General features: G+C 44.5%; 1 protein-coding gene across 3 annotated transcripts in view; it reads right to left on the bottom strand.

The window, feature by feature from the left end:
* ITSN2 (intersectin 2) overlaps nt 1–13,865 on the bottom strand; it is a 158,040-nt gene that overhangs the window by 94,411 nt on the left and 49,764 nt on the right. For all 3 annotated transcript variants that reach the window (XM_088467287.1, XM_088467285.1, XM_088467286.1), the window contains exon 3: nt 9,672–9,764. In XM_088467287.1, the coding sequence (XP_088323413.1) occupies nt 9,672–9,764 (93 nt within the window). The remainder of the gene's footprint in view (nt 1–9,671; nt 9,765–13,865) is intronic.

The raw sequence follows: 13,865 nt of genomic DNA, 5'->3' as shown, positions 1-13,865 counted from the left end.
TAGAAATGAACGGTTCAGTTTGGGCTCGGATCATCCCCCAAGTTCGGATCTCAAAACAAGGCAAAACTTCAGCTTTCACGGACCTCGCGCCAAGAAGTCCATTACAGATGATGTTTTGCCTCGTTCTGAGAAATGGACCTGGTGGGAAGATTCGAGCCAAAACCAGACCGCTCATCTCTACTAAAAATATAAATGATGGATAAAAAGCACAAAAGTTATAAGTATCTGTTATATTTTTAGGACCCCTTTCACCTACATACAGCAGTGGTAACTATTTTTTGGCCTGAAAGAACATTCATGGGAAAACAACCGATCCATTCATTAGGAACCAAGACACAAAGAGGGCAATTCAATTCGACTTTTTTTTTTTTTTTTAAATAAACTAGACCTTATGTTGCATTATTTAGTGTAGTTACCAGGCTCTTCAGACAGCCAATTACTGCCTTAATGGATACATTGTTTGTGTACTCTGCAAACTGTACTGGGTACTCACTGGAGCGATGTCGGACCGATCTGCGGTTTCTTGACAAATCGCTTACATCGCTCAGTGTATACGGCCAATATGTGCGCTCCCATGGTCCACGTGCTGCGCATCATACCGGACGATAGCGCATGCGACCTAATGTATGTTAATGAAGGACGGAACATGCAATCGTTCCATTGTTCATTAACTCGTTCTACTGTGTACCCAGCTTTACTGATCCTCATCCTGTTGTGATGACATCTAAATAGAGCAACGCTGGCAGCCTGCCCTATGGACTAATTTCTGCCCATCTCAGGCTGTCTAAGCTAAAACACAGATATTGATCTCTTTTATGCTAACATATAAACACACAAAAATGGGCAATTGCACCTGTATTTTTCTATGGCACATTTATTCCTATTATCAACTAATTTCAACAGTGTTGTGTATTACATGTAGAGGTCCCTCTGAAATGAATGGACCATAGAAAAGAATAGGACATATATGGATCAGAACTAATTTTAATTTCAAATGGCCAACCAAAAAGATTAAGTATCTGGGGATTCATCTGACCTCATGTTATGACTCTCTCTTGCAGACCGAGTTAACATCCTGGAACTGTCTTATTATTTCGTGGCTGGGTAGGATCATAGCCGTTAAGATGAATATTATACCTAAATGGCTCTATCTTTTTCAGACCCTACCCATAGCTGTTCCTGCTTCATTCCTTAGTAAAATTTAAAAAAATCCTTGTCTGCTTTATTTGGAATCACAGACCCCCGCGAATTGTAGCTAAAACCTCTGGGAGGTTGGTCCCAGGAGGTGGTAGAGGGTTTCCCGATATTGAACTTTACTATCTGGCCTCCCATTTTTCCTAAATTATCGCTTTCTACTCTCCCCCCAAGTTCTATTTCTTGGCTTGATATTGAATCGGCCTATGTCAATCTCCCAGATAAGACCCCCTTATGGGGTCTATCCCATACACACCGGTCCCATGCATCTAAACTGCTCCCCACTATCAAATTTAATTCCAAACTTTGGGCCTTCTACTCTCTCAAGACGAATCTTTCCTCACCATCGTCTCCCTTGACACCCTTTTGGTATAATCCCCTGTTCCCTCCTGGATTTTCAACCACACGGTTTCGTAACTGGTGTCGAATTGCAACAAAAAACCCCATCCCAGACACTTAACCCTTTTCAATTCCTTCAAATTCGCAATATTACACTCCCTTCCTTCACACTCTGGGCCTGATTCAGAGCCGGACGCTCTCAAAGAGCGCTCGCTTTGAATCAGGGCGTTTTTATTTTTATTTTTTGTGCGGCCTCCAAGCCGCTCGCATAGCTGTGGGTGATCACCCACAGCTATTGCGAGCGGCCAGGTGATGGTCGCTATAGTCTCGACCATCGCGGCTTGCGACGAGACCCTTGTGGTAGGGTCTCGTTCCCACAAGCCCAGTGAGCTTTCGGCTCTATTAGAGCCGGAAGCTCACCCACTGGCATCACTCGTGATGTCAGTGGGGCCGCCCCCAAACGGCAGACGTTCGTTTGGGAACGCTTCCGTTTGGCCAGCCACCCCCCTTGCCCGCCTCCAAAACGGGGCAAGCTGACAATCAAAATCGTCATCTGCCCGCTTTGGTGCGAGACCCGTAGCGACGGAGCGCCCGTTGCTAGCCGGGTCTCGCGCATGCGCACGTTGGAGCCGGCGTATGCAGTGGCCAAACATTGACCCTCTGAATCAGGCCCTCTGTTCTCCGGGCCCTTACCCCTTTTGATAATCTATGTAAACACTCTCCCTTGTCCAAAGGCTTAATCTACCAGCTTTATACCCTCTTCTAAATGTCACCCTCCCTCCTCTGAGGCCCCATGAAATTCGTTTGGGAGCTAGACCTCGGATCTCCTCCAGATGATGAGGCCTGGGACGATAGGAGACTGGGAATAGCCAAAAGCTCTATTGCTACTAAACTAAAGGAGATGGCATACAAAATGTATTATCGCTCGTATTATACTCCAGAGAGACTTAACAAAATGTTTCTGTCGCCCTCACCCAATTGTTGGCGGAGTTGTGGCTGCAGGGGTACTATGATCCATGTATGGTGGACTTGTCCGAAGATTGCCCCCTCTGGGACCTGGTTCAAGTCCTTTTAAATTCCCTCCTACTTCATAACAAATTACAAGAAAAGAAAAAGGGGTGAATATAATAATAGAAGAGTATATAGAAAAGAAAGAAATGAAAGAGAGAAGGAAGGAAAGGGATGAAGGAATAGGAGGGGGGGAGAGCAGTGAGCCTGAGAAAAGGGGAAGGCCACAACTACTGAGCATACGAAATGGAATGGGATATATTTGACGACTGGAGTGAAGCGCTGTCTGAGGCTAAATGGGATTGCAGCCACTGTGTGGGCCGGAATCACTTTAGTATCAGGTTCCTTTTTGTTTTTGCATTGACCCTGGATCATGCTACAGCTGGCTAAAGGTGCGTATCCACTACGCGATTAAACATGGCAGTTTAATGTCAAAAACGCAGTTTTTGACATCTACTATGCTGGTCAACCTGACGACGTCGGCAGGTTACCCATGTTCGGTGATGATTGATGTGCCTACACTCAACGGCCGATCGTTCAGTGTAGGCACATCAGACTGTGAAACGACTGCACGGTTACGATGTCGTAATCGTGCTCTCGTTTCACAGTTGTCAAATGGATACGTATCTGAAGGCTTTCGCTATTATAGTACGACCAGCCCATTCTGACTAGCCTGAAGTTGATTATTCATGGTCGTTGTCCCTGTGTAGTGGGAACCAGGTCCCAGGTTTATGGCATTGGAAATACCATTAAAATGAATGGGAAAAGCTCTACAGTGCTAACATTCGGGAAAGCTTGCAAACATTTCCAACGTTTATCAACAGTGGGTATAACGTGTGTACCGCATGTAAAATGCATAGCCTTACCAAGTGTCCTCACATGTCCTGTGCATCATTTTTTAAGCAAGTGGACACTTGTCCAACCGTAACGCAGGTGTCCCAAGGCGAGCTCAGGGAGGACAGAATCTTCCTATGGAGCAGAACGTGTGTAGCCGGCCCCATACTCCATCTCTGCGCTCCCACAGACTAAGCTGCCCAATGTGATCCCCCCCCCCCCCAAGTCAGGTGACACCGCTTTACAATGATGGGTTATTTGTCCTTCTACAAATGAAATTGTATAGAGAAGGCTGCAGCACACTTAATATTTGATGAATCTTTGCTCTGCATACTGGCTGCGGACCGTCAATATATGCAAATGATTATGCCGATTGCTGTAATATTGGCAGTAAATAGTATTTTCAACCTTCAGCAATGTCACAAATATAATGGAGTTGAAAGCATGGAAAAACTAACTAAAGAACCAACCTTTAAAAGGCAAACATCTCATTAACAGTTGCTCAGCTTAATTACTTTTAAAGGTGTTTACATTCAGCTGTAACGATCCTCTCACATGCAAACTAACGCAATACTGAGGTATTTGCAATACAAGCTCGATGGGATAAATCTGTAATCGGCGGTAGCTTTGGCTGGACTGCAGGTCTCAGTAATGTACCCAGTTACAATACATAGAACAGCCTACTACCGCGTAATTTAGACATCGGTAATTAGACGTATAATTTACTGAGAGTCCTCCTTTCTAATTCAGCAAATAAACATCACAAGATTACAAAGACGCTCATACTTCTGTGATGTTCACAAGGGGTCATTTCTTATATTAAAATATGCAAATGTAACCAACAATCAGAGCGATGTAATGCACGAGTGACTTATAGATCATGGCGGCTCCCAGCAAGGGTAAAGCGGAGATTACAGATCTGATAAGTCAGTATTACATGCCATTTGACACCAACACATGCATGGGAGTTCCACACTAAACTAGAAGATATTCGGGAATATTCAGCAAGCTACAATAAGAAGCAATGAATATAGTTCTGGGATCAGCCGGCGTTGGTTTTGCACTTTGGGAAGGGGCCCCTGATCACATCACATCAAGGGCAGGAATGCATTACCCTGCCACAAGATAGAACGCAGTTACAGCGCCCAGCTTAGCTACCCTGCAAAGCCTCCACTGCGGAGGACAGGGAGACTAGGAGGGTATCACTGAAAACAAGAGGCCCGGGGCACGTTCCACCCCTACTGAACCATCTCTGATGTCATTTTAGCAGCCTATACAATTAGGCACCCCAGAGTGTTGCCCAGCCAGGTGGTAGCATTGGCCAGCACTGAAGCCCTCGCTAGATGCCATAACAATCTTAAGACCTCTTGCAGTCTGTATAAACACGTGCTTAATGCACAGGAACAAGGCAGTGCATAGCCATTGCCCGTAAGGGAGCAATAAATAGGGCAGACGGACGATGGTTATCTTTTCTATGCAACAGTTATATACTTGCCGACCTGCTTCTATTGTTACTAAACCGATGCTTACATTGCAGCTTGTGGGGGCTCAGAGAGGCCTCACAAACTGCACAGTTTAGTAAAATATGTTGTAAGCTTGGCACGCCAGGAGCAACAGAAGATAAGAATCCCAGAAACCCTAGCGGATTACCAATATCCACCCTGCAAGTTTAGTTTCTCTATACAATTACAAATTTCAGGGTTATTAAAGCCTCTGTTACAAGGCATAAATATAGCAGCACAGACGAAGCAATGTATATATAGCCCAATCAGTGACAGACATTCAGCCCCAGGAAACGCAGCTTCCAGGAAGAAGGGAATATTCTGGTCACAGATTTTAAAGGGAGCATTTCCACGGATGGCTCCAGAAAACCTTGTGGCCCACACAGTGACTGTTACAGAGTATTAAGCGTATGTGTTTTTATTCCCCACAGGAATGAATAGACTATTGGGCCAGAAGAAATAACCTTGTAAATAACATAGGGAGACTATGATGGGGCATGGACAAGTGTTGCACTGGGGTATGAAGAGCCTACTTCGGGAAGCAGCGGTCCACTAAATAATGACCTGCCTGAGTGTTGTAGCCAATACACGGAATGGAATGGACAGCCTTGGTGTGACAGGTACCTTCCACCCTCTCCATTATACCTGTGTGTGTGTGCGTATCAGTGTTTGTTGAGTTTGCCGATTGAAAGAAGAGCATAGGAAGTCGCATGGAGAAGTTGTGATGCAGGGTAAGGGGCCGGGCACACCAGTCGGCATCCAAGGGGGCATAAGATTGCCAAAAGTAGGATAAGTTCATGTAGGCAGTGATGCAGTTTACTAGCAAGGAGTCACCTACTAGGGTAAAAATCATAACAGACCTATAAGAAGCTGCTGTCTAAAAAAGTAAAAGGTGGTCACACTGATTATAAAACGAGCTATGTTGAATAGTTTACTGCCCTTAATTTGCTCTACACTTGTTGAAAAAAAAAAAAAAAACCCAAGTCACTTCTGCAGTGTGTGGGAATAGAATGTGCATGCTTCTCTCTATAATTACAGAACACAGCAGCTGACATATTCCTGGACCGGTGATTCATGCAAGATTAACTGGTCCATACACCCAGGCTGTTGTCAAAGCAGCTGGAAACAACCCTGATCATGGTGGGAATACCTCCCCAGCCTACTGGGACAGAGGTGACAAATTAGCTGATTTGTCTTTAGACCTCTCAGTCTATTGCTTGAAAATCCTATAAAGGTATATACAGAGATCACGTCTTGTCTGTGCCCCCTTCCCCCACCCTGGATTAAAGTGCCACAAAGTAACTCTATCAGGATAAATAAAGTGTAATAGTAAATGAAAAGTACATTCGAAACCAGATGCATTTATAGCCTATGAAATGGGTGGAGAGGACTCATCTCTACATCCCAGGTGCTGGCAGGAGCATGCTCAGTGCGCTCCAGGGACACATCCTGTGACATCATCAACCGGCCAGTTCTCAGTACATTGGCTCTAAGGGATCACATGGGATCAGGGTCACATCAACTTCTGCCCAACTCATTTAAATGATGCACAAGTGGCGGGCACAGTTTTATAGCCCATATATCCCAGGAGTAATCAGATCTAACTGGAATTGCATATGGAATTGTGGCTGCTCTGTTAAGGTTACATTTTTTTAAATCTAAATAAGTAGATTTTGAGAATCCACACAGAGGAGCTCACTAGCAGCTTTGTTAGTTTTCAAGTTTTACCAAGCACACTGTTGGGACCAAAGCCTACAGGTCACTCCCCGCAGAACTGAACATGTAAACAGCTAACCAGGTGGTAATTAAATCAAATCGCTGGAATTATTTTTATATCCATCCCAGCTATGGCTGATGGCGGAAGCGACGGCATTTTTGTCAATAATCTGATAATGTTCTCGTCTTTTAATGTGCGCTGGATCCAAGGTACCCTATTTAGTCTGTCGCACACCTCGCTGGTTCAGCAAAAGGGTAGATCTGGAGATGGGAGAGGACGCTAGGTACATTGGGCCATTATCTGGCTATTACACTCCCAGACCAGATTAGTTGCCAAAAATCAGTTGTTATGTGGCAATGTGAAGAGAAGACAAAACCTGCCGGCAAAGAGCACAATATTCACCCAAAGACGGATCTATAAAGCGATATAACTTACTCGGGCAAGCATGTAATCTTGGAGCGGATTAGGTTGATAAAAAAAAAAAAAAAAAAAAGAAGAATTCACAATTGCCACACACACTTAAAAAAAAATAATCACTGGGTACCCGTCTGTTAGGGACTATGAATAACCAAACTGACCATTCTACACCTGACTGACGCTATGTGGGTAACTAAATTCTCTATGATGTGCCGCTGCATATCACCGCGATGTTCCGCTGTGCCTAGTATGGTGAGGGACCTTTGCTCATTTTCATGCGCACCTCTATGGGGTGCGAGTAATAAAAAAGGAGTGAAGATGCGTCAACGCTGACCTCGCCACCAAACCGGCGGCACATCGCAGAGAACGGGGCTGCCACCGAAAGGATCTAAAAAAAGCAGGCAGAGAACACCAATTCATAACTAATAAAGAATTATTCTGTTCAACTGTTAATATACTTTGTTAGGCGCTGAGGAACCCTTGTGGTGCCATATAAATAAAGGATAATAATACTCCATTATTTGCTAGTTATCCGTTCTGGAAGAATTGCATTATGCCATGGTGAAGGGCAGAGATAAGCCTAACATACCTATGGGCCCTTTTGGCACACTGTATTTTCCCCAGCGCTGTCGCTGTCATGTCAAGCTATAAGGACGATTCAATACTGTATAATGATACACAGAGGGCCGACATTTCCCCTCACAGGAACCGATCTCAAAGCTTCAGTTATAAGAGAACGACATAAACAAGTTTCACATTTCAAGTGCAATAGTAAAAATAGTGTGGGCGAGAGAGGATATAATATCTGAGCGTCTATTTCGCGTGTAAACATGGGGAAGTAGGTCTCGATGACAAAGATCCTGGTGGCAGAGGAAATATATAAACAGTTTTACCCATGAAATGAACCCAAATGACTTCATGGGGGAGGCAGTGTAATCAACTACTTCTAAACTGAAACTAAGCAACAAATGTTCTGTTCATGGTTAATTTCAGACTATTTTAAAATGTTGGGCTTTAATGATCCTCTAAAGAAAGTGATAGCCTATATACTGGGTAGAGTCGCCCTAAATCAGTGTTTCCCAACTCCAGTCTTCAGAGACCTCTGTGTATAGGCCCCCATACATCAGAGATTGATTGCAGCAATCGTGCAATTTGCAATCGATTGTGTATAAAAATCTTTCCCTTTTTCAAATGATTGTGGCAATTCTGCAATCTGCAATCGATTGAAAAAGGGTAAGATTTTTATACACAATCGATTGCAAATTGCACGATTGCTGCAATCAATCTCTGATGTATGGGGGCCTTATGGTTTCCAGATCTCCTGGTTGGTGCACAGGTGTATTCATTAGTGGCTGACACATTTTAAAAGATCCACAGGTGGTGCTGATCATTTCATTTTGATACTGAAGAGATCTGTAAAACATGCACGGTTTTTAGGGGTCCATGAAGATTGGAGTTGGTAATCACTGCCTAAATGATCTCATGAGATTGGTGTATTAAGGCCCCCATACATCAGAGATTGATTGCAGCAATCGTTCAATTTGCAATCGATTGTGTATAAAAATCTTTCCCTTTTTCAATCGATTGTAGCAATTCTGCAATCGATTGAAAAAGGGAAAAGATTTTTATACACAACCGATTGCTGCAATCAATCTCTGATGTATGGGGGCCTTTAGGATGTCTTGCCTAAAGTAAAGCTGGCCACACATCTAAAGATTATCTGTCCAACCAGCCAACTAGTTGATTGGTTGGAATGAAAATCTGGTAAGGTATGAAAGCAAATGACAATCAGCAATTTGCTCCCAAACGCTGGAAAATGGAACAAAACTGTTGTTTGAACACAAAGTTTAGATCAAACATTTAACAAACTTGTCTGACGACCATTTTCATCTGTTTTCTGGCATTTAGGAGCAAATTGCTGATCATCAGTTACTCCCATACATTACCAGATTTTCATTCCAACCAATCAGCAAGTTGGCTGGTTGGATGAAAGTTGGTCTAGTGTGTGGCCAGCTTAACAGGTGCCTTATGCCTGAGGCATTATAGCAGGAGGGGCACAGATTTATAACGGATTTCTTAAATGCATTATGTGTCGATAAATGTACATTACAGTTTTTTCTGGCTATAAGATTTTATAATACTACACATGTCTGTATAATATGGCATAATATGGATGATACATTGAATAATCAAAGCTGAGCAATGAAGACAGCAGCCCCCAATACACACACAGAGGAAAATCATCATCTCTGCAGAAGAACTTGCACCCATATAAATGACGTGTAAAGTTTAGCAGTAAATCTGTATGACACACATCCTCCCCCCTTCCTCCCTCCAAGGGAACCTTTCACGTATCAGAATCGGACACGGCAATACTGAGTCTAACGATTGCAACAACCTCTTAGTAACAGGACATTCCTGTTATGCTATTGCACATCGGATTTCAATGGACTCTTATCAGTTTGCAGTGATGTCCTGTCAGCAGTTTTCCTCAAAGACCATACATGAATCACATTTACATTTTCTCATGAGAAAGGAAAAAATAAAAATAAAGTTAATTTAGCGCCAGACAACATAAGAAGACTCATAACTTCCAAATAGTCATTAGAGCTACAGAAACATTAACCAAAGTTACTTTTTATGTAATGTGGAAAACTCACCGGTGATCAGGCCACCTGCCGGATTCAGGCTGGCAAACTGCTTGTCGTGCTTGGCCCGCTCCTCCGTGGTGACTGCCCACATGTTGGGCCCACCTGTAGGCAAAGCATGGACAGTTACCTATCTTTCTCAGGAGCTGTGTCTGTTACACGTACGTCTGTGTGAGCGGCTGCCTTCAACCCTCCGAGGCAGAGCTCAGTACAAAGCTGCCGTCACCAACATTACAGCAACCAAATCACCAGATCAGCCCAATTAGTCACCAGTATAAAGAGGAAAGGGATAGGAAAACCGCTACGAGGAAAGTTACAGCTATAGAGGGTGCCTGCTGTTGGTTGGTTGCTGCAATATCCTGAAAAAGGGAGCTCTCATATCACATTATATCCTACAGCAAAGAAATTGCAGAAATAGAAGTCACAGGAGTCAGGTAATCCCATGCAACTTAAAAAAAAAAGTCTCTTCTCTGCGACAATCCAGATTCTCCCCCCCCCCTGTGCTACAACATTCGCCTCTCGATTCCTCGTGCTGGCAGCACTTTCCTGCTAGAAGTTCACTATCCACTATAGGTCAACTTTTTATATCCACGGGGATCCCAACAAAGGGGATGCATGACCTTACTTGGGAGACCCCGTACATGGAGATATGGGGGCTGTTACTGAGTCGGGAGCAAAGCAAAAAAGAGCAAGTAACTGTGCACCTTGGTAACACCATGCTGCAGTGAAGGTGGGGTGGATTTAAAATAGTACAGAGGGATTTATGGTGCATACACACGGTCAGATTTTTCTTCAGATATGAACAGTAACGATTTAAAAAATCGTTCATATCTGAAGGAAAATCTGACATATCTGACATGTTTGAAGGATGAACGATGAGCGTTCCCGATGGTCAGATAACGATATCCGACATCTGATGTGTTTGCAGTCAGTTTTGGATGATTTCAGTCATTTTAATGAAGTCAAAAATCGTTCATAGTTCAAATCGTTGGTCAAATCGTTCATCTGACCATGTGTATGTTCCATTAGATGTGGGAGGGGGGTGTCCAAACTCAAAGCTAAACATGCAGCGTTACAATAAAGCTATCCAGCATTTGTGGGCTACATGCAAAAGCAGCCAGTACTTACCCTGCATGCAAAAACCAATAAATGTATATACACCCCCTGCATTGCAGCATGGTTTGTTCCAGATACTAAGACTTGTTTTTTTTTTTTGCTCCTAACTCAAAATCGGCCCCATTGATGGTCATCATCACGTCTTCCTCCATGTGTGTCTTCACTAGAGAAATTACTTTTAAACGTTTGTCATGCTTTTGTCTCCATTCTATCCAAAGGTGACAAATCTCTGTTGAAGACAGGAGGCCAACTGGTACCACATGTTTTAGACCAGTACTCTCTCCTATGTGGTGCTCTAATTTTCGCTGTTACAGGTATACACATGCCGAACTCTGAAGCTGGGTACACACCTAAAGATTTTCTGTCCAACCATCCAACTAGTTGATTGGTTGGAATGAAAATCTGGTAAGGTATGGGAGTAACTGATGATCAGCAATTTGCTCTTAAATGCCAGAAAACAGATGAAAATGGTCGGTCAGACAAGTTTGTTAAATGTTTGATCTAAACAATTTGTTCAAACAACAGTTTTTGTCCATTTTCCGGTATTTGGGAGCAAATTGCTGATTGTCATTTGCTTTCATACCTTACCAGATTTTCATTCCAACCAATCAACTAGTTGGACAGAAAATCTTTAGGTGTGTACCCAGCCTTACATTCCCTGCTCCCCACTCCAATTACCAACTCCCCGAAAAACGAATGCAACCAAACGCCATATTGATTCGTGGAACCCAGAGGCTGTTTGGATACAACACATACGCACGTGGTCAAATACCCCCTTTACTATTGGTCACTGTTATTCTTCCATTTACAGCATTATGAATGTTTCGATACCTATGATAGAAAATGTATTAAATTTCTCAATATGGTACTTTGTATTTTCAGGGCTCATAGTGTAATAGTACTTCCATATTATCCCCTTTCCCCATTTTCAAAAATGAATATACAAAAATGTCTCTCCCCTCCAAAAAAAAAAAGAATAAAAAAAAACAAAATGTTCCTAGTGTGTGATGGGCTTTTCTATGTATGCCAATTAATTTTCCCTGGATTCATAAAACATCCTACTAGCTTCAGTCTAGAACGTACTGAGTGGCTCCTGCGTTCTACACGACATTGCCAGCCCCTGCCTACACAACTTCTCAGAGTCACTTTATTATTTTTTCTACTGTGGAGTTAAAGGAGTCCTTAGTTTGTAAGGTATATTTTTTTTATCTATTTAATTTGGTATAAGGAATCCTTGGGCACAGCATCTGTTTATTTTGATAGACGAATAATACAAACCATACACATGTGTTTCTACTTAAATACTCTATTAGAGATAAACATAGGAGGTGTAAAAGTATTTAAAGGGCAAGTGCTGCTAGTGCTGGTACTGGCAAGAGTGACAGAACGGATTGGTGGTTATATATGGGTCAATGGCAATTACCTCTATGCAATGCACAATGGGTCTGTATGCCAAGACTGTGCATCTTCAATGCACTAGAGGAATGTAATAGAAGATTAATAACTTGACAATGCAAGACGTGGGTGTAAATGAAATTGGCTGAACCTCCACGTTTTGGGAGTGGACTCTTGTGCAAAGTGTGTGATAACAGTCCCAGTCAGAAGGAGAATGAGAGCCGACAAGAATCCTGCAGTCATGAGAGGCTGCATTCTATCAGCAAGGTGCTGCAGCCTGCACAGGGAGCCAGATCCACCCCCAAAGGAGCCAGTGTGCAGTATAATTGCAGCATCTGACCCGGGAACCAAATGTATAATTTTGGAAACTATGGTCATTTCAAATGTTCTCCTTTATACTCTGTTCCCCCTTGGTAATTTCTCCCAGAATGACAGCAATGGATGGCATTTTCTTTAAATAAGAAGGTGCCCTACAGTCTTGTGTGTGTCCGTCATCCTCTCCCAGCAGTTATTCAAATGGTAACTAATCCTAATCAGCAGAACTATAGGGTTCCCATGCCCAGGAAAACTCATCTCAGCCATTGCTGTAGCCAATTTTGTCTATGCTTTTACAATCAAAACCACAGCTGCATCTCTGTCCAGCCAGCCCCCATGTCAGACCCGCAGCTCTGCAGAGCCAGCCCCCATAGACCCGCAGTTCTTCCCAGCCTGCCCCCATGTCAGACCTGCAGCTCTGCAGAGCCAGCCCCCATAGAGATGCAGCTTTGCCCAGTCAGTCCCCATAGAGCCGCAGCTCTGCCCAGCCAGCCCCCATAGAGCCGCAGCTCTGCCCAGCCAGCCCCCATAGAGCCGCAGCTCTGCCCAGCCAGCCCCCATAGTGCCGCAGCTCTGCCCAGCCAGCCCCCATAGTGCCGCAGCTCTGCCCAGCCAGCCCCCATAGAGCCGCAGCTCTGCCCAGCCAGCCCCCATAGAGCCGCAGCTCTGCCCAGCCAGCCCCCATAGAGCCGCAGCTCTGCCCAGCCAGCCCCCATAGAGCCGCAGCTCTGCCCAGCCAGCCCCCATAGAGCCGCAGCTCTGCCCAGCCAGCCCCATAGAGCCGCAGCTCTGCCCAGCCAGCCCCCATAGAGCCGCAGCTCTGCCCAGCCAGCCCCCCCATGTCAGACCTGCAGCTCTGCAGAGCCAGCCCCCATAGACCCGCAGCTCTGCCCAGCCAGCCCCCCGTGTTAGACCCGCAGCTCTGCAGAGCCAGGCCCCATAGACCCGCAGCTCTGCCCAGCCAGCCCCCCATGTCAAACCCGCAGCTCTGCCCAGCCAGCCCCATAGAGCCACAGCTCTAGTGTACCCTGTTAGGGCAGTCAAACTGTTCATACACAGTTGCAAGTCCACACAGCCAAAGGATATAAATCTGTCCAGCTAGCACCCTGTGTCAGAACAGCAGGTCTACTTAACCAGCACCCCTCACAATGATGGCTGAACATCCCTCGTGGGAAACATTGCAAAGATAAAAAATGTGGCTGCACAGGCTAGGGCAAAATCTTTTGAACATCGGGTCCCTGGGATCTAACTCCCATGGTTCAATGTTTAGTAATTGGCCACTGCCCACATACAGTTATAACCACAGAGCAGCTTTGTGCACTGTATCCATTGTGGAAAACACATTGGAGCTTTGGCACAGCCCAGTGCAATGATAACAAA

The sequence above is a fragment of the Taudactylus pleione genome, unplaced genomic scaffold (assembly GCF_031769625.1).
Source record: "Taudactylus pleione unplaced genomic scaffold, aTauple2 ptg000070l, whole genome shotgun sequence".
Taxonomy (NCBI): Eukaryota; Metazoa; Chordata; class Amphibia; order Anura; family Myobatrachidae; genus Taudactylus; species Taudactylus pleione.
The sequence above is the reverse complement of the archived record's forward strand: the minus strand, read 5'-3'. Positions and strand labels throughout refer to the sequence as shown.